This window comes from Asterias rubens, chromosome 1 (genome assembly GCF_902459465.1).
Source record: "Asterias rubens chromosome 1, eAstRub1.3, whole genome shotgun sequence".
Taxonomy (NCBI): Eukaryota; Metazoa; Echinodermata; class Asteroidea; order Forcipulatida; family Asteriidae; genus Asterias; species Asterias rubens.
Window position 1 is genome coordinate 18,784,716 of NC_047062.1, and position 26,915 is coordinate 18,811,630.

Sequence of the window (26,915 nt, forward strand, 5' to 3'; positions counted from 1 at the left end):
ATGAGTCTCCGTCGCTTATGTCAGAGCAGTTCTGCATACTAGTTTTTAAACTAGGTTTAATTCAAATCCACTTAAAAAAGAAAAGAGAAAATAACTGTGTTGTACAACTCAGTTCCCTTTTTATAATATTTTGTGTGTAAATTCTACAATTTCAATTGTCAAATGCCCCCCCCCCTCTGAAATGTCAGACTCCAACTCCATACTCCAGTCAACTCCATTTTTTTTTACATTCACACAAGAGTGGTCATAATGACCAGTTGTTCGCGTGACCAAATCCCACATCAGGAAGTATTCTTAAATCAAATTGTTTACCCATCAGGAAATGGATCCAGGTTAACTCTCATGATTAATGTAGGCTCATCATTATTACAGGATAATTACAATCCCATGTAAACATGGAAGTCTGGCTGGACCATTTTTTATACAAAATTGATGTTGTTTTAAAAAGCACCTGATAATCATGTGAAAGTAAATGTTGCTTTTGTGAGTACTGTTGATAATATTTGATTAGTGTTCCCCGCTGTGTATTGCCTTGAGCGATCAAACCGTGAAGTCCACTAAATTGCTTTTCAGTTTAATAAGACGTATTTAACTGGACAAAAATTCTACATGTCTGGTGAGAGTTGGTCAGTTGGTCTTCATACATGAATGGCAATGATGAAAAAACAACTGTGAAAGCAATTTGTAAATGTAATATGGAAGCCCACAGCCCATGCATAAATTTTACATCTGTACCAATTCTTCTGAAAATTATTTTCCTCTGAAATACTATGGTATTAAATCTCACCTCTTGTTTTTAATTTTCAAATCAAAGTCAACACATCTGAATACTGAATCACTCTTTGTTGTTTTCCTGCAAAACGTGACTTAGTTTACAAATATTTTCTTTGATGTTGTGTTCATTGAAACAACATACAGGAACAGAAAAAATTATTCAAAATACCAATGATGTTACCATACCTTTAAATCATAGTCACTCTTATCAATAACCATTGCCAAAGAAACTTAAATACATCATTGTATTCTAGAAATCTAAACATATTTAGCTCAAGTTTTGTCTTGTGAATAGTCAAATATTTCAGCATTAACTAGGTGTCCCATGGCATGATGTGCAATATGAAATACAGGCATCCTTAGTTCAAAGGTACAGCATTGTTGTTGGATGCATTGATACTCCTATTAATAAGTCAATGTATCTTGCCTGTATGCATTGATTCCTAACGCTCTCAAACTCTTGGCTTAAAGCCATTGGACCCTTTCGGTACAGATTTACAAATAATTTACAGGGTTTACAGAAGGTAATGGTGAAAGACTTCTCTTGAAATATTAGTTCATGAAATGCTTTACTTTTTGAGAAAACAGTAAAACAATATAAATTCTCGTTAGCGAGAATTACAGATTTATTTTAAACACATGTCATGACACGGCGAAATGCGCGGGAAAAAAGAGTGGGTTTTCCCGCTATTTTCTCCCGACTCCGATGACCGATTGAGCCTAAATTTTCACAGTTTTCTTGTTTTATTGTGATACACGAAGTGTGGGACTTGGACAATACTGTTTACCAAAAGTGTATAATGGCTTTAAAGGCCGTGGACACTATTGGTAATTACTCAAAATAGTTATCTGCATAAAACCTTTCTTGTTGACAAGTAATGGGGAGAGGTTGATGGTATAAAACATTGTGAGAAACAGCTCCCTCTGAAGTGCCATAGTTTTAGAGAAAGACGTAATTTTCTACGAATTTGATTTCGAGACCTCATGTTTAGAACTTGAGGTCTCAAAATCAACCATCTAAACGCACACAACTTCGTGTTATAAGGGTGTTTTCTTTCATTATTATCTCGCAACTTTGATGACCGATTGAGCTCAAATTTTTACAGGTTTGTTATTTTATGCACATGTTGAGATACAGTAAGTGAGAAGACTGGTCTTTGACAATTGCCAATAGTGTCCATTGTCGTTAACCTAAACCTCAATATGTATGTTTTTTTTCGAAGACAAAACTTTTGACAGATATCAATTCTATTTTGAGACATTGGGCCATTGCAAAACATAAGTGAAAGGCTGGTCAAGAGCTTTCTTTAGTTCTAAAAGAAACAGTTGCTCAACATTTTTTTATGAGCTCCTGGTAGTTGGCGGTGCAAAACTTTGTTAGGTGGGCGTGGTTAGGTGGGCGTGGTTTATGATGAAATGGCACACTCGCCAGAAGGATAGACCAGGGCCCAATTTCATGGCTCTGCTTATCGCTGAAGTCTGCTCTCACGATTACGCTTCCCCGCTTATGTGCAAGCGTTGAATTTCTGCGCTAGCCTTTAAGCGTAGAGCCAGAGCCATGAAATTTGGCCTATGCTGTTAAGCCCCACCCACCATAGCAACTACCTAGCAACACAGTACTCCCGTAGTATGGACACATAAACTGCCTCATGTTTCGGCGCTAGCAGAGATAATCTTTAATGCGAGGTTTAAGAATATTGGAGATTGCACCCTTGCTAGAAAACAGTAGTGTACCAGTACTTCAACAATAATTCACTGTTAAGACCTTGCAGGGCAATGTGTTCACTATAATTTTTTAAAGTAAGTGGGTCTTACATTTAGTTTGTTATTTTTAGGGCCGAGCTAAGCTTATTGGTATTTTGCTGTTTGTGGAATATAGAAAGATGAAGGTGTAGTTTTGTGTGTTCAGTAAAACACAGACACATTTCCCCTACTGTTTGGGCTTAGAGAAATATGTTTTTTAACTAATTTTTTATATGTGTACCTGTATTCTGGGGTTAAAAACCCACTTGAAGTTTAAACTTAGTATTAACATTTAAAGGGAATGTATACCTTTAGTTCTTGGAACTGTCGCTTGGATTAATTATGGAGGTAAATCTGTTTCTACCTCCATGGTTTAATCCAATATAAACGTAGATATACACAATACAACTAACATAGGTGAAAATTTCATTTTAAAGGGTGATCTTGTGTTTGGATATCGCCAAAAATCAGGAGGAAGAGTAATCCGTAGTTGGAATACACAATCTGAAAAAATTTATCTGACAGTAATGTTTCTCAGATTTAACATTTTGGAGAATCAAAACTGATACCTTTTTCCATAAACATTACTTAAAAAGTTTAATGATTGTCAAAATGCTTTACACTTTCAAAAGCTGCCTGTACTTCAAACCACGTAGGTTTATATATCAATGGCTTTTAAGAGTGATAACCAAAGGTATACTTTGCTTTTATTTTCATTCAATCCATGGAAATCCAATGAAAGGTTTTGCTTGAATTTGATGGATTCTGTACTTCATAGTTACCATGCTTAGCATGAGGTATTACATGCCAGAGTTAACCATGTTGTTGGGTTTGTGTTGTAGGTTGGTCTTGTTTTTAATTTTTAAATAAACCAAGAAAACATTCTTATGTCGTTGGTGCATTGCTTGATTACTGTTTAAAGGCAGTGGACACTATTGGTAATTGTCAAAGACTAGCCTTCACAGTTGGTGTATCTCAACATATGCATAAAATAACAAACCTGTGAAAATTTGAGCTCAATCGGTCATCGAACTTGTGAGATAACAATGAAAGAAGAAAAAAACACCCTTGTGTGCGTTTAGATGGTTGATTTCGAGACCTCAAGTTCTAAACCTGAGGTCTCAAAATCAAATTCGTGGAAAACTACTTCTTTCTCGAAAACTATGGCACTTCAGAGGGAGCCGTTTCTCACAACGGTTTATACCATCAACCTCTCCCCATTACTCGTCCCCAAGAAAGGTTTTATGGTAATAAATATTTTGAGTAATTACCAATAGTGTCCACTGCCTTTAAGACCAATAACTGTTGCACCACCAGTGAAATTATGCAATTTATATTGCAAGCAATTGTTTTCTACTTCTGTTGTCTTTTGTGTTTTTGATTGTCCTGAAATAGAATCAGTACTTTCAAGCCAATTTGCATTTGTAAATGTGTTTTTGCTAATGATGCAAAAAAACTAGAGTTGAAACAGAATGTTTCTCAAGGGGTTCTTGTCTTGTGGTTGGGTAAATGGAGATATTATGAGAAAGTTGTATGAACGATCTAGACCCAAATTTCATAAAATTTGCTTAAAAAGATTAATACTGCTTGAGAAATGTTTGCTTAGGAAAAATAACTTGGGAACCAGTCACGTTAAGTTCACATTGTATGGTATTTTGGCTGGTAACCATTTTCTTGTAAGCACATTTATTTTGATTCATAGCTAATTTTGGTCATGAAGAACCTCTATGAAATAGGGCTAAATGCTTTGAAATTGTTCCTGTTAAGTCACTATCTGTCTCGTTGCCCATAAAATGACAAACACTGTTTTTGTGTTGATTGCGCATTGCACATTGTATTTGTGTTATAATTGGAATTGTATTATGGTTAAAGCTAAACGCACAATCTATGTCATGGTTATTTCGGTGGTTCTTGTTTTTTAACATAACTTCATTGGTCACTTAATGTGTGCTATTTGTCGCAAGGTCTGTTTTTTCTGTCATTAAAGTGACTTAAGTTTATTTTAAAGGTTCACAAGTTAATCTCACACCAATGTGAGCTTTTTTACCTGTGATCACAGGGTACTCATATCTTTTTGATAGGGGTCATATTAATAGAGCAGTCCATATTTAATGTAATATTGTACATGTCCTGTATTGGTGTATTCTGACATTGCACCATTCTGCTTGCATGCGCATAGTTCATGTTGTATAGTTGCACAGGTCTAGAATTTCATCTTTGACAAGGCGGACCATTTTCATTTGGCAAAGGGCACCCAGGGAAACATCTGATGGGGCACCAAGGCCAAGACCAATGACCACTGGAAGCCATGGCCTCGGTGTTTTTTTTTGGGTAAATCTAGGCATGGTTGCAACTACATAGCTGGTGGGAGATACCATAGATGATGCGTTAAACTATTTACTGTTCTTTGGCATAATTACTGTTCTTTGGCATATTTGCATCCTACTAGTGGTGGAAAACACTGTATAGGACATCCGAATTGGATTGGTGTCTATATATAAAGGCTTGTCAAGGAACATTTTACCTATGCTATGCAGAAAACCAATCTTTTGTTACAGCATGGTTCTATCAGTTGAACTTGACTCTTATCGTATTATTGTTTGGCAAAGTGGAATAATAACTTCCTGTTTGTTAGTTAAAGGTGCTACCTGGACCCAATTTCATATAACTGCTTATAAGTACCAAAAGTAGAGCACAATGAAATGTTGCTTACAAGAATAAGGTAACCAGCCAAAATGCTGTATATCACATGTACCATTTGTGACTGGTGTCCTGCCTATGTTTTTGCTTAGCAGAAAACTGTGAAGGAATATTTTCTGTTTAAGCAGCTCTATGAAATTGGCTCCTGGTGTGTATTTTATGTAACAATGAGATAGATGGTGCATCAAGTGACATTACAGGAACACGGTGCCTTGGATCGGCCGAGTTGGTCTTTGAAAAGCATGCGTAACCATTTGTTACAAAATGCATATGATTAGAAAGATATTTTAAAAGTAAAATAAAATGATCCACACAAGTATCACTCGAAATTGCGTGGTTTCTTTTACCTCGTCAACTATATGGTCGGCCGTGTTAGTTTGCAAAGTAAAAGGAAAACCATGCAATTTCGAGGCAAATTTGTATGGATCATTGTATTCTACTTTAAATCATCTTTCTAACCATATGCATTTCATAAAAAACGGTTACACATGCTTTTCAAAGACCAACTCGACCAATCCAAGAACGTGTTCCTTTAAGAATGGTTACATGCTGGCAGATATTGCAAATTTGACATCAATAATCTAAACCACAACAAAATCAGAGGAGTGTTCATCAAGTATATCAAATTTAGTAAGTAACTTTAAGCCAAAAAGTAATAACTTATTCTGAGTTTTAATTCTAATTTTAATCGACCCCCTGCATTGGCCACCATCACTGAGGTCAAACAATGAAAACTTGCAATTTGTTGTGTGCGCCCGCACTGTCTTAGCTTATGATAGGTCTTTGTTGACCTCAGTGAGGGCGCTGTTTAGGCTAGTGATGTCATATTCAAGGGGTCTATGGATACAGTTTGACAGGATAACTACACTACCTATATCTTGTAAAAGCCAAATGTCATTTAGTCACCGTGGTAATAGTTTCCTTTGCTTTTTGTTGCCTGTTTTTAAAAAAACTGTCTTTAGAAATGCTGCATTTTCTTGTTGTCTTTGAAAACCTCAATAATCCAATACTGTTCATGAATTCAATTTATCGTAATGTATGATTGTGTGTGTTGATTTGTGTTTGACTCATTTTGCATTTTAAGAAAAAGAACCAAACAAAAGCATACTCTCATTTCAATAATAATTTCTTTCCTTTTCCATGTTATGCAAACATGAAATAAAATTGTTTTTTTTATTAAGCCTTAAAATGTTTACTGGGTGAGTGAACAAGTCGGTGATCATCGAATGAATAATTGTTTGTCTAAAGGAATACATGTGGTTTAAAAGGAGAAGGTGTTCTATTTGTTAGCCCTGGTTTTGGAGAATCCTTAAAAATTGATCCGATGGTGGGAGTTGAAATTATAGCTGGGTCTACACCCAGGGGTGAAAAATGTGGTAAAAATGGTAGCTTATGTGAGCATCTATTGTTTGTGAATAGTGTAACATTGAAGGTTATGGATTTTGTTTGATATTATCTGTAGTATATTTAATGCAATTCACTGTTTATTTATTAAATGGCAGTATTTTGCCAACTTTATCAAAATGGCCTTGTTTGTTGTGATTATGTTCTTTCTCTGTGATTGGGGTTAACATTTGGCTGGTCATTGTTTGTTGTTAGTTGGTGGGGTTCCTTGGTTTCGTTTTAAGGACTCAAAAACAGGATTGTTTATTTTTTAGTCCAAAAGCTTACTGATTAACAATTTCATAGAACCAATTCTGAGAAAAATATTCCCTCAGAAATGAAGCCATATTCGAGACCATCTGAAAACCTTTAAAAACCCAGCAGGTGATTAATTTGGTTGTTAACAATTTGTTTACATGCAGACAAAATTAACATGCATGGTTTTCACTATCTTTTCCTGACTCATTCAATGTATTAGGCTCAAGTTTTCACAGGTTTTTCATTTCATGTACATGTATAATGGTTGATCACACACAAAAAACACAAAAAGGGAATACTTGGTCTATTTTGTCAGCTCTTGCGATTCTGTTTAGCACCTTTAAGGGAAGTTTAAAGTGACCTTAAAACTACTGAAAGAATCTTTCGGAGCTTTCATATCATAAAATGGATGCATAGGGTTTGCATAATACGTTGGAAAGTGGCAACCATGTCGTGCCATTGTTATTGCTTAAAAGAGCACTTCTTATTGAGTGTAAACAAATGAATTTTAGGCTCCCAAGACATGTCTTGGCACATTAGCTTTTGTTTTGTTGAATATAACTTGGGCACAATTTTTACTCAATGGCCTTGGTTGTTATACTTCCTGAAACGTTCGAAACAAACTTTGCTGTATGGAACTTGTAAAGATTTTTTTCCCAGCACCATTATAAACCCTAAACATATAATTCCATTTTCATGTAATTTTAATTGCTGATAATGTGACATCAACAACGAAAGCTGATATAATTGATAGTTTATTTACAACACAGAATTATAATATTTTAGCACCGCCCAAACCACTCTGACGTCACCAATCCGTGATGCAAGCAACAGACCCATCTTTACATAACAAAAGGCCCGCCTCACGCACTGTGTTTGGTCACTCCGTGAAAATGCATCTATTGTTGAAAATGAGTCACAGGGTTTAGGTATAGCTCTTTTCCCCAATGTGGATAACATATTTTGTGATGCGATCATATCAGCAGTATTAATAACAGTGATTACCAAGGAAGGTCCATCAATACGTGACGTATACAATATTGCCACTTGTGTTTCCAGTGAGCTTCTGTGTTTATTTTATGACTGACAGTGCACGGGTCCAAAGTACAAGTTCATAGACTGGAGTCAACATCCTCTCCACTCCGCCTGGAATTCCGTCATAATGTCCCGATGACCGACCATGCTCGTTTTGGACTGGCTGGACTCGCTGTAAATTCACTTTGGTGTATGTATGTGTGTGTGTGTACTTTCTCCTGATCTACCGTGGACACTAATTGCCAGTTTACTCTAGGAAAACACCTGGCTGTGTATGGTTTCCTTGCAGACAATTCTCATCTGCAAACTGAGGGAGACTGTTCGTATCTCAGGAGAGCATTGCCGACAGAGAGGTGATTGAAGGTACCGTTACATGCACTGGATTCACGGCGTAGGTGAGTAGTGAGTATTACATGTCATCACACCATGTTCAGACAAGATTGGCCTAGACTACGACCAAAGAGAAAGGCCAAGCCAGTGAGCTTCATTAATTAATCATCATTAAAATCTATAGACAGTGGCCAACTCATCTTCCTGACTGATCTTTTTTATCCCCATGTGAACAGACGAAGTCATTAAGCAATTTGCCAACGGGGGAAGTCTGTTCATCGTCTCGCGACCCGTGGTCGTGTCGGGGGAATTTTCATCTCGGAGTCGGCGAAGCCATAAGCCCCATGGCTCGCTCGATGCACGCCCACATCTCTCGAAACTACATCTTAATTATCATGTGTTGTCGACAGAATTTAGTCATTAACATATATATTTTTACAGGCTGTAAATTTTTATAGACGACAACGTTGTCATATCCGATCCCTATGCGTAAGCTTTTCGTTGCCATAACGAAAACAATGTCATCTTTATTTCCGGAAATGTTGGTAAAAACAGTTTTACCTGCGGGAAATGGATTATAAATCATTCATTCAAGTCAAGTCCAAGAATATTCTTTAAGTTTTGTTCATGGTCGAAAAAGTATGAATAAAATAGACGAGCAATTAATTTTGGAAGGTTACTTTTTATAGCAACTTCGTGTTTTTTTATGCCCACTCGTTTCCCTAGAAATACCACCGTTTGAAGTAGTGTCCAGCATGCAGGGACACGAGTTCGAGAAACTTTGCCTCAAAAAATCAAACTTTCGTTCCGGCTAAATCGGACCATGGAGGTAGAAATGATCAAATGATCGGACCTACCATTGACTTGCACACAAAGAAAGTCAGTAAAAATGTCCTTCTTTCGCAAATACTGATGATATTTTGTGGTTATTGTTTTCACCGTTATATATGCCACCATGGTATGTTCATTAACAAATTGAAAACGTCGTCTCTTTAATACGAAAGCTTAATTTCCCGCGCTGTAATTTAATTCTTTAGGAAATGGAGATATTTTGACGAAGAACAAATTACAGCTGAGACTGAGATCATGATCATGAAATAGCTTTAGTATAGGGATACATGTATCAAGTCGACACTCCCGGTGATGTTGCGTGTTCGTGCTTTGAATAAAACTCGCAAAGTTTTTGCAGCGACATGTTAATGAACGTGACATTTCCAAGGCAAAATAAATGATACACTTATCGCATATCTAATGAGGAGGTTCAAAGGCAAAGCATACCTTTGGTTTTTGGAAATCTTCGACTGTAAAATTAATTTCCAAAAGGTGGTGATGTTTTTGTGATATAATTGCCGAAAATCTGTAGTGGTGTGTGATGTCCACGCATGCAGGAAGAGTAGTCCATATTTAGAAAACACAATTTGCAGGAACGTCTCTTTGAAATGCTTTTGAATCCCCTTCTCTAAAAAACACAATTCAGTTGAAGGGAATTGTTTCTCAACTGGAATCACCATTATGTATTTGGAAACAGTTTTCACGTGAAGTTAGATGATCTAACTTTACCTGCAAGTTAAACTTCAAACCAAGTAAATGAATTACTTCTCCATTATTGAACAACATACAAACAATTTGTATTTTCATTAGGTTGAGGTTTTTTTCATGGCAGAACATAGCCCACCTCGTTGAGCTGTTAATGGCTCCGCTTTTAACATCGGTCTCATCACTGTGTATTGGTGACAGTGATGAGACCGATGTTAAAAGCGGAGCCATTAACAGCTCAACAGGGTGGGCTAGGCAAAACACTGCACAAAGTCTAAAAAACAATAATTGTTTTCTTTTATGGAATTTCCAATTCAGTGACGAAGTCAGTTTCGGTATCAACAACATTTGAATCACAACATATCTCTGCAACAATTGAAGCCACTTTCAACTTCGTTTTACGATGTAACAGACAATCACACTAATAGATAGGCCTTCGAGAGTCTGATAACGTTGGGTCGTTTGAAGGAGCAATGGTCATAATCAATTGTCGTAAAACTCCAAGCGGAACAACTAAACAAATATCGCCTTCTGGTTCGGTTTATAAAAAGGCTTTATTTTTTATTATCAGGTCAAGTGAAATCAAATGGATTGGACTTCCTTCTTGTCTGATAATAAAATACCCAGGGACTTTATGGAGTCATTAAGCCGCATAGCATGCCTTCAATTTCATTGTGATGTACTCAATAGGAGATTGGATTTGGAGTCATCCTATTTCCAATTCAATTCAATTCAATAAGACATTGTTTTCATATTGACGTCCCAAATGACAGTAAATACAACTTGTATAAGGACAATATTTTAAACAGTAGTTTGCCACAGAATCAATATAACATGTTTACAGTAAATTAGCTTATTATAAATTTGACTTGAAGGGCACACGTGACTCTGTAAACAAAAATACTTCGAAGGAAAGTACATTGAATATTGGTTTAGAAAAGTCAAGACTTGTTTCAATTGTTGCAATCAGTTATTTGGTAGTTTTTTTTAATATGTGTACTGGATATCTTTAAAACGCTTTATTTTCACCACATTGACAGGTTTTCAGATGGCAACTTGTGTCATGATTTCAGACTTAACTAAATCAGTTATTTTCTTTCTCGCTGACTACCAATGCTGCATGCATATGACATTTTTTAGGTGAATACCTCGGCTGGGAAAGACATCCCATAAACCCAGACTGGATTAGGGATACACGGGATAACCATTATTATGCTTAACTCATTATTGCAAATATATGCTCCTGGTCGCAATTTGGAGCTTTTTATGAAAAACCAGACGCACTATAAGTTGACCTCGTCGAGGTTTCAAAAAGCTGTCATTGCCATAATTATAATCTGATAAGAGAGAGCTTCAGACGGGGAGAAGGCCAACTCTGGACAAAGTCAGTTCATACATAGCCAGCGGGTTAATGGCGTCAGTTATTGTGTTGGATTAGGAAATAAAATTAAGTGATTTATTCATTTGCCGAACAAGGAGAGTAGAGGGCAAATGCCGAATCAACCCGCTCGCTAACTTTTTAAAATGAATTGTTGAGTTGAAAAAAAGAGTATAATCAGAGGTGCAAACCAAAAGATTAGATCAGAAGGTCCCAACATTTTTGGAAGTTTTAATTTTGTTCAGGTGTTAATTTTTTGTTCTTAAATAATGTGGATTAACGCTAGGTCCTACTTCTCTCACTTTACTACCGGTCGGGAGTTCTTCTCGTTCAGGCCCATGTACTGATGTTCTACTTTCACACATTCGAAAACAACTTTATTTAACTCTGTAATATTGATGGAATCCTGAGCAGGGCAGGCGGCATGACATCTTTTCCCAAGTTTGACATTGTTTTTTTTTTACGCAAGTTACACTTTGTCCTCCATGGTAGAAAGAAGTGGGTTATTTACGATGACAATCTTGTAAGTGAGGTAATAAAATCTGTCATGTAATGAAATATTTGAGCTGTGGGAATCGTATGGTTGTTGATGGACGGAATAAGTGCACGTGAAATTGGTTGAAAAGCCACAGGAACACGCGGGTTAAACCTGCGGCTATCGCGGGGGACTTTTTGCTTGCGTGGGGACTAGCGCACTTTATCGGTCAGTGCGCGTCGATTGATGTTAAACCAATTTTCCAAACTTTTGCCCACTGATGAAATCGCCCTAAACCACATCAAAGATTTCCCATATAATGCTTACTCAAAGTTTTTCGGAATCGTTAACCCTAGAAAAATATAGATTTATTATTTTGATGGATCAAAGACGGTGTGTTTTCCCATCTTTGAACTGAATCCGTGCAATGGAGGTAGAATTTTTCTGCAAGATGATAAACAGAACATTTCAAATAAACAGAGCAATGTAGTATGAGTAGGATTATCTTTTCGATTCCATGATCCTGGGCTTAACTAAACCTTAGGCCAATCCCTCTGTCATGATTTGCATTTGCATTTGTTATCATGTCCTTGACAACAATAGTGTTCTATAATTATACTCACGGGGAAAGTCCCTTATTATTTTGATGATAGTGTAACACTATCACACATTTCTTACTTCAATTTCAAACCTATTAAAATGTATTCCAAAAATTTCTTGTGGTAGCCCTATTGTATTATCTGTGGTCGCGCGTAAGCCAAACATAGATAAAGGAAATTCCTTCAACTCAACTCGTTTGTAGTTTCCGCCGCCAAAATAGATTATAATACTTTTAAAGTGATAAATTCGCTAGGGCCTATTCACCAATTCATTTGTGTGAATTTAGTTTATTTCTACTCCATGCCCGTATAAGGCACACAGTTAACAATACATTTCTTTGTATGGGGTCGCCCACATTGGAAGTCACTGAACCATTTAAACAAATTGACAATGTTTGAATACCGTTCGTTGGATATTTACCAAACGAAGATAAAATTGTTTTGGTGGCGAGTTTTGTGTATGATTCATGCAATTGCGGTTACACAGGATATGTCATCGGTAGATGGTTTAATTCTGGAGGATTCCTTTCAAGGAAAAGCAATTATTTTACGGTGTTTTTTTAATGTGATTTATCTTAAGGGAACAACATGGGAGCGGTTCTACGGTGGAGTGGGATTTTCCTGTGCATTGTTTTGTGTCACTTCAACTTGAACGCAGGTGAGTCAACTTTTTGTAGTTTATAACAAAAATTGTGGGGAATAAAATTAAAAAAAGATTTTGTTAAAAAAAAAATTACTGATCAAAATTTGTTTATCAACATGCCAGTATATTATCAAGCAGTGCATATTTTATACATAAAAGTTTGACTTTAACTTTTGCTCCAAGTGTTCTTATCATCAGACCGTATTCTTGCTTTTTGTTATTACCAGAGCCACTTTTGAGGCGTGTCTTAGCCTCACACCATACTAAATAATATTATGTCGATTATTATTTCTTTGTAGCACACAAATATTTTAGTTCTAAAGGTGAAATTGTATGAAACTTGACAATTAATTTAAAAACTAAATTAACTAACTGATCTACTTTTCAACAGCTGTTGAGGGGTTTAATCGTTGCTGTAATGATGTAACTTGGGCCTAACAAGAGTTTAAGAAAACATTTGGATTAAAATAAAAGAGTTGTTAAATTACCCTTTGTGTTGGGGCTTATAAAGAATTGTCTCTGATAATTGATGGTACAACATTTTAAACAAATTTACATTAAATATAAATTATGAAATATTTTTGCTAACCATAATACGGTTACCAGCCAAAATACTATTCCACATGTATTATGTTTGATTGATTTTATATGCAAATTTTGCTGAGCAGAACATGTTAAAGCAAAAACTTGTTTTGTTTGCTTAGCAGCTCTTTGACATTAAGTCATCAGTATCAACATAATACTTCAAACTTTGTAAATAAAATGTGGTTGTAAGTAAAATACAAAATGCTTTAATATCATTTCTGCTTTTCTTTGGTTTTGTGGACAGCTGAGACAACTACAGTTCCTACCAGTGGTGGGGATGACACTTGTGCCAGTCATCCATGTAAAAATGGAGGCATATGTACAGCATTCCCAAATGCATACCTCTGTCGATGTCCTGAAGATTATAGCGGAGTGACGTGCGAGGTACTCATTAGTAGTCAAGGTAAACATAACAAAATATATATAATATTTGTTTTTGGTATTTAGGTGTACTTGTTAAATATTTTATATGTTATACCTACTTTTAAACTATTGTAATCTCTGTAATTTGACCTTCCGGTTGCAAAGTTTGTCAAAACAAATCAAAATTTAAAGTTCAAAGTTCCAAGAATTACACAGGGTAGAGTTGACCCTGATATTGGCATCGGTGGCTCTTTAAAATGAGCCCTTTGCAAACTGAAAATGTCCTAATGTCCCAATCATGATGGAAATGATCTTGCCCCTATACCAAGATGAAAATCTTTGTTAGTCTATATGGTTTGTTTGAAAGAAGTGCACTGCATAAAATAGGTTTAGGCCCTATAGATACGGAAGAGTGAACACAATTGACAACATAGGGTGTCAACCATACTTTTGGTTTGGGGAACCACAGATAAAACAAGAAAACTTGTGCGTGAACATTTCATTTCAAAAAGAGGTCACGATTTGGAGATTTTGCTGAAAATCCGGAGTTGATATGTCCAAGCAGGAAGAACAACCCCTACTGGGGTGTCGTGGCCGAGTGGATAAGAGCACCAAGCTCAAGCTCTGGTGGTTCTGTTCAGCAGAGTGTGGGTTCGAATCCCAGTCATGACACTTGTGTCCCTGACCAAGACACTTGACTATAAGTGCTTCTCTCCACCCAGGGGTAAATGGGTACCTGTGAGGGCAGAGATGGTTCTTGTGATTGGTTTAGCTGAGTAGCGCATACATTGTGCACAGGCTGTATACTCCCCAGGGAGCTGAGATGGTTTAAGGAATGTTTTAAGGCCCAGTGACCAGGGGTAATAGTGTCGGAAGCGCTTTGAAACACCCCTCGGGCGTGAAAAGCGCTATATAAAAACGGTTTATTATTATCATTATTAAAATCTTAGAATCATCAAAGCTTCTCAGATTCAAATTTTAGGGCATTAAACTTACACACAATTCCACGACCACTAGTGACATTACTTTCAAGTGATATGTTTCTCAAAATGCTTTTTACTATATATCGAAAGCCGCTGTAGGCTTCTGTGAACCATTTGCCATTAATTTTAACGCATACCTAACCCTATACTTCATCCCCAATCTGGTTATATTGGAAATTACAATGATGGCATTTTAAAATTAATTATTGATAACTTCTTGTCCGCAGATCAGACAGCCTGTGCCAGTATGCCGTGTGTTAATGGGGAATGTGTCAGTACAGGTCCTGCACAGTTTACGTGTATGTGCCCAGCTGGATGGCGCGGAAGTAATTGCGATCTAGACTTCAATGAGTGCACATCAACGCCATGTCTTAATGGTGGAACGTGTGAGAACATTGATGGTGGATACAACTGTGGTTGCGTATTAGGATTTGCTGGGCAAAATTGTGAAACAGGTAAGGTGGATTTTGTTTTCCCTAAGTAGCAAATTGCTGCACAAAATGTCTCAGTTGCTCCTAACAAATCATCATCTGCTACACCATATTGACATTCAGTGTGCACTAAAAAAAGTTAAGTCGAAATCGTTTGCTATGCAAAAGTTGTTCACTGCATGTCAAATTAAAATTTGCTCAAATTAAAATTTGAAGAAAAAGGCCTCATAAATGTGTATTTTATTTTCTCCCTTTTCTTCTTTTTCATACTTGAAACTTCTGAATTTACAACAATTAAACCATTGAACCTAACAATGGAATATAGAGCTCAGTGCTTAAGCAGAAAATACTGTTTAAGTTATTTCTGCTCAGCAAATATAAGCAGGATAGCAGCCATAGACAGTGCATGTGAATATGTGTGTTTTGGCTGGTATCATTGTTCTGGTATGTACATGTATATATAATTTTATTGTGCTATTGTTTGTGCAAGCATCTCCATGAAGTAATATGGCTCAGGGAATTAACATGAAAAGTGTATATTTTATATGAACAACATATTATTGGTTAAATTTCCATTTTAAAATAATGTTGTTTGCAGATATAAGCTGTCCAACAAATATATGCCATAACAATGGAACATGTGTAATAGCAACATGTGTCTGTACGGAAGGGTTCAGTGGAGAAACCTGCCAAGACAAAGGTAAACACAAATTGAGAAGTTGGGTAACAACATACATTCTAAAACTTAGCTCCCAGTTTTAAAACATCTGGGTGCTACATTGACTCGGTTCTGAGTCCCTGACATATTTCTGGGTCAGTATGACCCAAACTACGAGTCAAAAAGTAAGAAATGGGTCAAACTAATGAAGAATCTCAGCCTGACCCCATTAATGGACCGGGTTGCAAGTCTGGGTCAATTTTGACCCATGAGTTTTAAGAGTGTTGATTGGTAATTTCACATGTGTAATAAATGCTTTGCATACTGAAAATACAAACTCTACCTGGCAAGTACCATATACACATGATGTTACTGCAAACATATTGATACCTCACCATACAATGCCTCAAATCCTATATATACTTATAATGTTAGAGAAAAATCCAGACATTTTGAGTGCCTAAATGGATGTACATCTTATGGTTATAAGTTTTAGCAAAATTTGTAGAAGCAATGATTACATACATGTATTTTGTAGTTTGAAGAGTATGCTTTAAATCACCCCTTTGCAAGGAATTTATCAGAATTTCTTTTCCTGTGTTGTTCCAGTTTTCCACTCACAATTTTTTTCTAACAATATGCTCTTTATTTAGAATTTTCTGCTAAATTTAGAAACTCTTTCTTGTGTAGCACGCTCAGTCAGGTTAACACAAATCTCATCATCCAAAAGTAAACAAATGATTTATGTTGGGATACAAATGTTTGACTGTTCCACACAAGTCTCAGTTTTGGCCATCGGGAGGACCATCCCAGACTGAACTTGTACAAACCCACAGTCAAAGCTACACAGTTAATTGAATTGTTCACGTCTGTAATGTAGTTACTGCTAAAGCCTGCATACAGCTTGTTTTTGAGTCGGAGGTTTTAACATTATCCTAAGGCAATTCTGGCTGGACTTATATGCTAATATACTAGCTGTATGTTCTATAGAGACTTGAGTAGCTAGACCAGCAAACATTAATGCGATATAATGCTATAAATAGAGGTCTTTTGGAGCACTGCTGGTTGGAAAGAGCCAAAGTTGGTTGAGCTTTTTTTTTTTTATAGATCTTATATGCCAAATTTCATAAACAGCTTAAGATTCACTATATTTCCTTGGGTAGCTAGAGAAGCACCATCAATAGACTCATTTAAGACTAGGTCAGATACAATCCAAATGACCACTTTCATATGGGGAGCTCACCACTAACTTTGTCTACTTGCCTCACCACACCTGCAACCCATACGGGAGTTTGTTGCAGTATTCGATAGATACAGATTTAGTTGTTGTTAGTTTGTGGCTTTGAGTTGTTATTTTCCAATTATTTCTTACCACTTTTGTGTTTGAGACTTTTCCAAAAGATTTGGTCACAAACATTTTTAAAATGCTGATAGAGTTTCGCTTTAAAAAACATAATTAAAACAGTCACAGGAATGCACATGTACTTTGATTTGAAATTCTCAAGTCGATGATTGAGCTGCTAATGAAAAGCAGACAAATCTGACTTCTGCAAACTCCAACTAATTGTAAAATCATATGTGAACATTCTTTGGGGGTCACTTACCAAAACAGATCCCTCTGACTGACATTTCTGACTGCAGACATCTGTGAATTTACTTCCCTTCAAGTATGAAGTGAGCTATGAAATATTCCTTGAACTAGATTTCTTGGATTTGAAATTTTGCACTGTGAAGATATAACCAAGTGAATATGTGGAAACACCATATTAGGTGTGGTGGTTCACTGAGGGCCCAATATCATAGAGCTGCTTCAGCACAAAAAGTAGATAAGCATAACAAAACTATGCTTACAGTTATAAGGCTACCAGCCAAACTTCCATGTCACAGTTACAAATTGTGACTGGTATCCTGCTCATTTCTGCTTAACAGAAGGTTATTTAGCAATATTTGCTGCTTAAGCAGCTCTGTGAAACTGGGCCCTGCCTAATTTCATGGAGCTGCAAAAAGTAGATAAGCACGACAAAATTACGCTTACCGGAATAAGACTCAGCCAAACTACCATGTCACAAATTGTGACTGGTATCCTGCTCGTTTCTGCTTGGCGCAGAGAGTTGTTCAGCAATATTTTCTGCTTAAGCAGCTGTTTGAAAAGACCCTGGACATTTTGACCAGTATGCTGAAGACACTCATTCTCCTGAAGACAATCGGAGCATACTGATCGAAATAAAGATTCATTAATTAACCACTTGCTCTTCTCAGAGATTTATAACATGGTGTCTCAACAAACATCTGTTACTTGTATTAGTTTGTAAAATACTTTAAAAATTGGTCTTTCATTGTGTTTAGTGGGCTGTAATTCGAATCCATGTATGAATGGGGAGTGTCTACCGTCAACGGATGACCCTAATGGTTATACTTGCCAATGTCATGTTGGCTTCACAGCAAGACTTTGTGATCGACCTCTATATGGTTTGTAAAAAAACACCATTATTGTTTGTCTCTCACAGGTCTGATACATCATTGGTATTTGGAGTGAGAAGAAGTTCTAATCTCTAGCTTTCAGTAAAAACACAATACAACCAACTTTTCACAGATTGTGTTTGGGGAGAAAACACCAGATAATGGTTGCTGTTATTTTCTCGGTCTGATGCTAAATTGAATAGGACCTACCCTAGAAAAAAAATTAAAATTATCAAGCACAGAAATGATTGAATGTATTGAAAAGGTCAAAAGTGAAGGGTCGTGTCCCTTGTGCAGTGCAATATTTTCCATTTTTATATTTTTAACGGGACAATAAATTTATTGAATTGATAAATTTTTGGCAGAGATATTATGTTTTCCATTACACCAATACTGGTACCAAATTTGTAAATAAAGTTCTCACCATTCCAATCTTGTATCACACCTCGTTGATTCACAAAGTTATCAATAAATTAAAAAACAGTTGAGGTCTGAAACAATCTTTTCAACTTGAAGTGGGGTTTAGAGAGTTTTAAAATGACCAGTTATTTTGATGTTTACTTTTGGTTGTTTATCTTATGCACATAGAGCAAGTAGAAAAGATGCAATGCTATATCTATAAAGGTGGTGGTTTAGCTAACATTTCTTAACATAAATATTTCTTTAGAATTGCATATAATCATTAAGTGACTTGACACATGCTATCAGCATAACCACAAGTCCGTAACACCATCATGACTATTTGCTACATGAAAAAAAATACCTAACAGATTTCAAATTTTGGGGCAGTAATGTACTCTTTACATAAACTCACATGTTGTTCTATGATTCTCTTTTCTAAAGAAAACAGTTTGATTGTGTAAAAGTAAGTCCCCACAACTCTGGGTATGTCTTACCCACATGATTAGATATACAGAATTTTTAAGGATGTAAAAACATGTAAATACAATATTCTTATTTTACTTGTACAGTTGCGTGTTCCCATGATGGTAATACATACTATGATGGAGAGGTTAGGAACGACGTATGCAACCAGTGGTAAGAAACTTAACTTTGTGTTTTATTTTTGTTTAAAGTCCTGTGGGGTGGATTTCACAAAGAGTTAAGACTAGTCTTACCTCGAGTTAGGAGGAGTTGCTCTTTCCTAACTTAGGACTAGTGCACTATAGTGTTAAGTTTTTAATAACTCTTAAAGAGTCCGAGGACTTTTCCTAAGTTATCATCTTTGTGAAATCTACCCCTATTTCCATCAGTTAAAGGAGTTGACATGAATTCTGGAATGTATAAGGCTCAGTATGAGCAGTAATATGATAACAGCACCTTGCGCAAAAATCCTCCCAAATCCTCCTCATGGTGTTTTCTGATTGCAGAAGATTGAGGACTATAAGGCCCATAAATCGCTTATCACTGGGCCAGGTATACCAATCATATTTGTCTTGTCTTTTCTTGATTGATACTTCAACAAGATCCTTTCTCAGGGATCACAAGGTCAGGGTCAGTTGTGTGCATGAAATTGCCAACCCGAATGCCAGAAACCTCTTCCTTCTCTTAACGATAAAGCCCATATACATCCTGCAAATGGGATACAAAATTTTGACGTCACATCTACGCAACAACTCATTCGCATCAGTTGACTTGCAAAACATTTGCAGCGAAAACAGCCCTGTGATGTCAAAATTCATATCACATTTGCAGGAGCCGGGCTTGAGTAAGCTGATTTCATTTTCGTGCATTACACAACACACAGGACCTTTGTCTTTACGTCCCATCTGAAGGAGGAGGCAAAAATGTGTCTTGCGTGTCTTCCTGAATTTTTTTTTCTTTCTTGTGGTCAAGTTATCATCTTCTACAAGTCAAATGCTGTATTTTCTTTGATATGATTATACAAAAAAGTGTTGTGCTTCATTTCTTTGTTGTTAAGTAATTCATAAACTATTGGAATAAAATGATTGTAATGATTTCAATGAGCAAAGAAGTAATTTTAAAACAACAGCTTATCTTGTTAATTTAATTCATCACTGATGTTATAACATTTAATGGGTTACTTTAAAAGATAATATTTATTTATTAATAAATGTTAAATAGGTCCAATTGGATTGCTTTCCAAAATGGTCAAAATATTATTGTATTGTACATGTCAGTAATATACTTACCTTCAACACCACCCCCCTCCCTTCCACAAAAAAACAATTGCAGACTATGTAATACTCCTTAGTTTATACTCGCATAGGCCTAAATAAGCAAGATTTTATGTAATTATTATTATTTATTTGGCAATTCACATAAAAATACAAAAATACAAAAATTATAAAAAGGATAAAACTCTTAAAAACATTAAATATATGAATAGGTTATACTCGCATAGGCCTAAAAAAGCAAGATTTTATTAAATTCATCCCTAACGAAATATTTTTAAGATACACAAAATTAATTGTTTTTATTTTTCATTTTCGAAAATAGCCCTCTCAAGTTGTTAGTAAAGTTTTATGACTATCAATTAGACTCACATTTCTGTACAATTTTTCTTCCAGCCACTGTAGGGGAGGTGAATGGCTGTGCACAAAGAAATTTTGCGGGTAAGTTATTTATATGTGAAAATTGAAATTACAAAATTGTTTCAAATGTCATCAAAAATGTAAAGAGGGGAATTGAACAATTTTTTTTTGATCTTCAAATACTTTAGGAATATGTTGGGGCCCTATGTATATTGCAGTTCATAACTTTTTAACCGACTGAATATTTGCTAAATTGTAGGCCTACACAGTCATTAAAAAGAAACTTTCCCTCAACACACTCAACACAAGTACATTCCGTTTAAGTTCTGACTAATTTTGTTGATCTACAGATCGTTTCTGGTAAGGTTTGATTTCAACGGTGACTACTCCTCACTTGTCCAGGGAAATGAAGACCATTTTAAAAGGTAAACTTAAACCCTCTGTGAAACTGTACATCCAAACCAGAATTTCAAATAAAAAGTGTCTTTTATTGGGAATAAAACATGGTGTAATGGGTCAATTACAAAGCTGCTGGTCAAACTTTGCGCGCTTTTTGTGTTAAATATTTTGTTTAAATGGTAACAAATTATTACAACTTTGGAATGAAAAGTGTTATGAGTGCAGACCAACACATGTTACACATGAGATAAAACAACTGGACACAGGAAAACAACTGAGTTTGAGAAGGTTATATAAAAACTTCAAAACGAGAACAAGTGAACATAAAAGAGGAGGGTGCTTTCAATAAAGTCAATGCTAGGGCCTATGCCTTTAAAAGTATTCAATGCAAGTGCCATTTGCAAAATAAAAATTGCCCTTCCCCTTCAAACAATGCATGTGAAGTACAAAAGCAAACTGCCTCTAAAAATTTCTTTTTTTTCTTGATACAGCTCTTTAAAAAATAACCTCGCATTGGAGTTTTCAATTGATGAGAGTATGATGGACAAGTTTGTGGTGAGTTTTTTCTATGATTTGACATGTTTTTAACTAAACAGTTTCTACGGGAATAGCTACTCAACACTTACTTTCAAAAAGTAGTAATTTACATCTTAAATGCATGGCATCAGAGCCTAAAATTAAACACAATGAACTGAAGGTTTATAATACATATTTGATACACTATTCAAGTCACATGAGTTTGTCATTCTACTGATTCAGTTCTTATTTTGAGTTAGCATCTTTGGTTCACAATACTTTATTTGCAAAAGATTTCACCCTGTACTCCCTCCCAAACCCCTCTTCCCTTCTAACCCACCTGCCTGTTTCTTTGTAGATATCATCTGGTAGTATCCATGTAGAGTTTGCTCTGGTGCCACTGGTTGATTCACATCTCAACATTGAAGATGTTGCAGCAAAAATGCTATCTACGGTGAGTCTAAATTCCTACACCTCCTTAAACAAAATTTGTTGTTGTAAAAGTCTGTACTTGGAAAGTATAGGCTATAGCAGTTTGCAGAAACACCATTGGAATATATTACCTACCATGCAGTGTAGATTTTACTTGTAATAATAATAGTATTAATAATTTTGAAGTCTGATATAGCGCACGTATCTACCAAACAAGGTACTCAAGGCGCAATTATGTAGCACTTTATAAGGTTTTACAAGTTGCTACGGTGCATTCAGCAGCCACAGTCAGAAATACCCTTCTCTTTTCGATAAGTGCACTGGATTCTTACATGGGACCAACAGCTTTACGTCCCATCTGAAGGACGAATCAATGGCTAAGTGTCTTGCTTAAGGACACAAGTATCACAGCTGGGGATTGGAACCAACACTCTGCTGATCAGAAACACCAGAGTTTGAATTCGATTCAAGTTTGCACTTGACCTGCTGCTCTGTTTATCTACTGCAGCTGAGAAGCTTGGAAATAAAAGACTGCCAATATCATATAAGAACATCTTTTCCTGTATGTCTGCTGCAGTGTTGTAGTTTGGGAATCGGTAGATTGCCAAATAATTTCAAATTTTTAAAATGATATTAGACTACAGATTCAACGCTGACTGTCACTTTTTAGGAACAGTTTTTGATAATTACTTAACAGCGTGATCATGGACAACATTGATCTGTTTGTAACAATTCAATTATAAATTGAACAGTTTTGTTGCAGCGCAAAGGGCTTTGTTGTCACAGCAGGTGTTTTACAATACGAGGCAGGTGAAAATGCTTGCAGGTTGAACAAATGCAATTAGTATGATTTTTCGGTTCCAAGGGTATCATCGCTCTATTGTTACAATCAAATGATTTTCAGGGGCAAGTCATACCTTATGGGCTGTAATTTTGAGATTCAAAAAAATGTAAAGATGTTCTTTGATTGTGTTTAACTGCACGCAAAAGGTCTAAAGTAAATGCATAGTACCATACAGTGAATTTGACTCTCAAAAATGCGAAAAAGCAAGATTAATTACAAAGGTGATGATATCAGCTGAATTTTGTCAAGAGCTTCAAATTTGTTACCCTGATAGTGACTATTCTCAAATTTCAACACCTGCTTTAAAGAGTTTCCCTTTCTCAAATAATCAAAGACAACAGAAAGAAAATATGTTTGTCCAAGTTTGACCAACATTTATTGCTTTCATTTTCCTTCTTGTTTCTCCAGCTCGAATCAGACACATTCTATTTTCGCTACAAAGAAACGTCGCTCTTTGTCGACAAATCCTCGGTCTTGTTGGAGAAAGTAGAGACACCAACTGAAGAGCCTGGTGCCCCGGTCATAAGTAACGTCACTTTGGTAGTCGTCTGTGTACTGGTCAGTGTACTTCTAGTCATGGCAGTTATCATCGGAACTGTTGTTATTATAGTAAGTATGATTTAAGAACCTCGCTTATAATGTAGCCGACTTCAAAACAACTGCCTTAGGCTATAGTGCAAGATTGAAAACCTTCACTTTTAATTATGATTAGTTTCAATCTGAAAGCAGCATTAGGAAGATAAGTGCCAATCCTCAAGTAAAATAATTTCATCTGAAATACTGTCAAAGTCTAGATAGCATTCAACCCCCCCCCAAAAAAAAAAAAAAACATAAATAAAAAAGTAAAAAAAAAATGATGAATAAGTAATAATAAAAGAACAAACAAATCACATTTGCTCACAATTGCAACATTCAAAACAAGCCAAATAATTGAATAAATAAGTGCAAAATTACTGATAAAATATAAGTTGGGTGGTGTTTTCATACAAACAAATGATGTGTCACTTTAAGGTTTCTTGATTAAAAAAAACATTGGTATATGAAACAAAAAGTTTAATAGAAGTTACCATCTAATATATCAATCTTGTTATCACTCAGCGACGTATAGATTGAAACTAATCTGGGTTTTTATTTTTTCATAACTACCAATCAAGTCTTTTTATCATTCTGCAATAAGCAGAAAACAAATCTTTGATTTTATATGAGGTTGTTATGTTTAATTTACTTCATACAAATGTTTACTAAATAAATACTAAACTGGATCCATCTCAAGTTTCTGAACTGCTTTCTTTCAAATGCTTTCATTCTTCATGACCTCATCAGGAATGCAGATACCAAGTAGTGAAAATAAAAACCATCAACACCCATATCAAATTACTCCAAAGTTGTTTTATTTTATACCACAAACAAGATTTGCTATGGATGACTGAATGCAAAACCATTTTGTTTTGTCTGGATTTTTTGCTCTTTAGACCCCAATCATTTTGTCTATGGAAACTGTTTTGTTGATGGGTCGGGAAAACTTTAAAGTAGCCCCGAAAAAGTAGACCTGGCCTAACAAAGCCCTTTTTGTGTAAACAGCGTAATAATGCCACTACCTGGATAAGGTTTCAACCGTAGAAACCCAACGCTGAAAGTTTAAAAGGCTTAGAGTCTGATCCCATGTTCCGTTTTGGTCACATCACCCTAACCCAACCTTGCCTCTGGGCTTTAGTTTTTAAGGGTTCACAGCTTAAGTGACCTGTAAAAGCTGTAAGAAACTCTATTTCGGGTAGGGTTTTTTTTTTTTGCCTTTGACAGTGTGAAGCTGATGAGTTACAGACACCCAAGGGGGAAAACAAGTTCAGCTAAGGGAAGGTTTGGTCTCACGGGGAAAGCATGCTGAATTGTTGTACATAAATGGACTGTGACATAACTCAAATGAAAAAAAGAGTAGTACAAATAAAAAACGTGGGTTACCTTTTCTGTGGATTTTAAGAAAACAATTTAAAGCCATTTTATTTGATGTAGAATTATAACAAGTTCATCTGTAGGATTTGTTTTGAAACTTTGGTGGAAATACGATATTGTAAGGTTTGCGGTTATGCATGTAATGATAATCTCTTTATAAATGAGTTTGGGTGGTTCTGAAAAGAACCGTTGGTTTCAACTTGATATTTTGATCAGAGGGCCTATGCCCTTATCGTCTTATTGACAAAGTTCCTTGTATAGTATAGACTAGGTAGGCCTACAGGGTTCTTCTATCAGTTTGCATTCATAAATTCATCGATTGTCAATTTTTTTGTTTCAGGTCCATCGAAAACGATCAGAGAAGACATCTTTGGGGCAGTTTCGGGGTCGAGAATCAAAAGAAGAGGTAAGATCCTAATTCAGTTCTTTCATCCCATCATTTATCTTTTTTTTTCTTTTTCTTTTTCATATTTTAAAATCTGATGAACCAAGCAAAGATACATGGCGCAATTCCATGTAGGGCTGCTCAACTTTTTATTAAATTGCTCTGTTGCTTTTGTCTGCCCAAGTTCTGGTTTTGTATATTAATTGTTTTGTTAATTAACCTTGCCTCCATGCTATCTACTGTTGTTTTTGTATTTTTACAGTGTCTTTGTTTCTTTGTTTTATTCTGATGTGTGATCAAGAGTCCCTGGGGTCGATTTCACAAAGAGTTAGGACTAGTCCTAGGAGATATTACAAACTTGAGGCTTAAGTTGGAATGAGTAACTTGTCCAACTCATTGTCATTTAAAGGGGGCTTGCATGCCTGTTTGGGGTTTCTCTTTTGCACGTAGTTTGTTTTTATGTTTGTGCGAAATAGGTACTAAACTTAACCAACTTTCACCTCTGAATAATTGTGTGTGGAAATTAACCCACTCGAATTGAATTTCCATTTTTGCACATATCTCGGCTTGGTCCAAGAGCCAATGCTCTTTGCACATATCTCGGCTTGGTCCAAGAGCCAATGCTTTTTTTTCCAAAGGTGATTCATGAGATAGGAATGCTAAACACATTACACCTATAGTACAATAATATGCTCTTCTGACTCCCAAGTTCAAATGAGAATGTTCACGGCTCATTTCCTCCGGATGGGTTTTATGATGAATTATTCCATTTCTCTCTCTCTATACTCACTATCCCACAGCCTCCCGCTATGAATAATTCAAACACAAGACACCACAATGATTTGTACAACTCAGTCCCGGAAGAAGAGGACGACAACTGCGAGCTTAAAAACATCAACATTGATATGTTCAAAGTGGTCAATCCACCTAGTGATCGGAACCTTGGACCTGACCACGTCTGAACCCCCCCCCCCCACAACCCTCTTACCCTCTTAGGATTGATGGGAACAGGTTGGTGTCTTCAACTCTTATATAGAAACTCAGGGGATTGTTAATTCATCCCAAGTTTGGTATTCAGCCCCCCCAGGCACAACAAATCATTACACCATCTGTTGCTTGTGAGCTAAAGGTATGGTTGCTGATGATCACAATTTACTATCTGGCAAAACAAGGTATATTGTTTAGCCTTTTATTTTTTTATTCTTTTTTACTCAAGTCAGCATTACTTTTGTCATCATTTTTTATTGGGACCATTGCTTTCACTTAGGACTAGTCCTAACTTAGGACATAGTCCTAATGCAATATTATTAAAACCTTAGGACTATTTTTAAGTTAGATACTCGTCCTAATTGGAGATAAGACTAGTCTTAACTCTTTTATGAAATCCACCACTGGACACCTTGTGTTTGTTGGATTTCAGAGTTTGAAGAATATTATTGAAAAATTACAACAATTGTTTTTAAACCGACTTGCCTACACTTGTAGTCTACATCAATTTAGAGAAATTTTGTAATCATCCATAACATAATCATGCAAACCCAACCCACCATAATAGTAAAA

At 36.0% G+C, this 26,915-nt stretch overlaps 1 protein-coding gene across 4 annotated transcripts; it reads left to right on the top strand.

Moving 5' to 3' along the window:
• The first annotated feature begins 7,751 nt into the window (after window positions 1-7,751).
• Window positions 7,752-26,915, top strand: LOC117293260 (protein crumbs homolog 1-like). 4 transcript variants are annotated; one of them, XM_033775489.1, is made up of 14 exons: window positions 7,752-8,288; window positions 12,792-12,869; window positions 13,684-13,842; window positions 15,013-15,240; window positions 15,815-15,916; window positions 18,221-18,343; window positions 19,306-19,372; window positions 20,866-20,910; window positions 21,180-21,254; window positions 21,720-21,783; window positions 22,103-22,198; window positions 23,429-23,629; window positions 25,311-25,376; window positions 26,156-26,915. In XM_033775489.1, the coding sequence occupies exons 1-14, from the start codon at window positions 8,267-8,269 to the stop codon at window positions 26,315-26,317; spliced, it is 1,488 nt and encodes a 495-aa protein (XP_033631380.1). In that variant the 5' UTR covers window positions 7,752-8,266; the 3' UTR covers window positions 26,318-26,915. The 4 variants fall into 4 exon arrangements, with proteins under 4 accessions (XP_033631380.1, XP_033631398.1, XP_033631389.1 ...); XM_033775507.1 differs by lacking the exon at window positions 18,221-18,343; XM_033775498.1 differs by lacking the exon at window positions 15,815-15,916.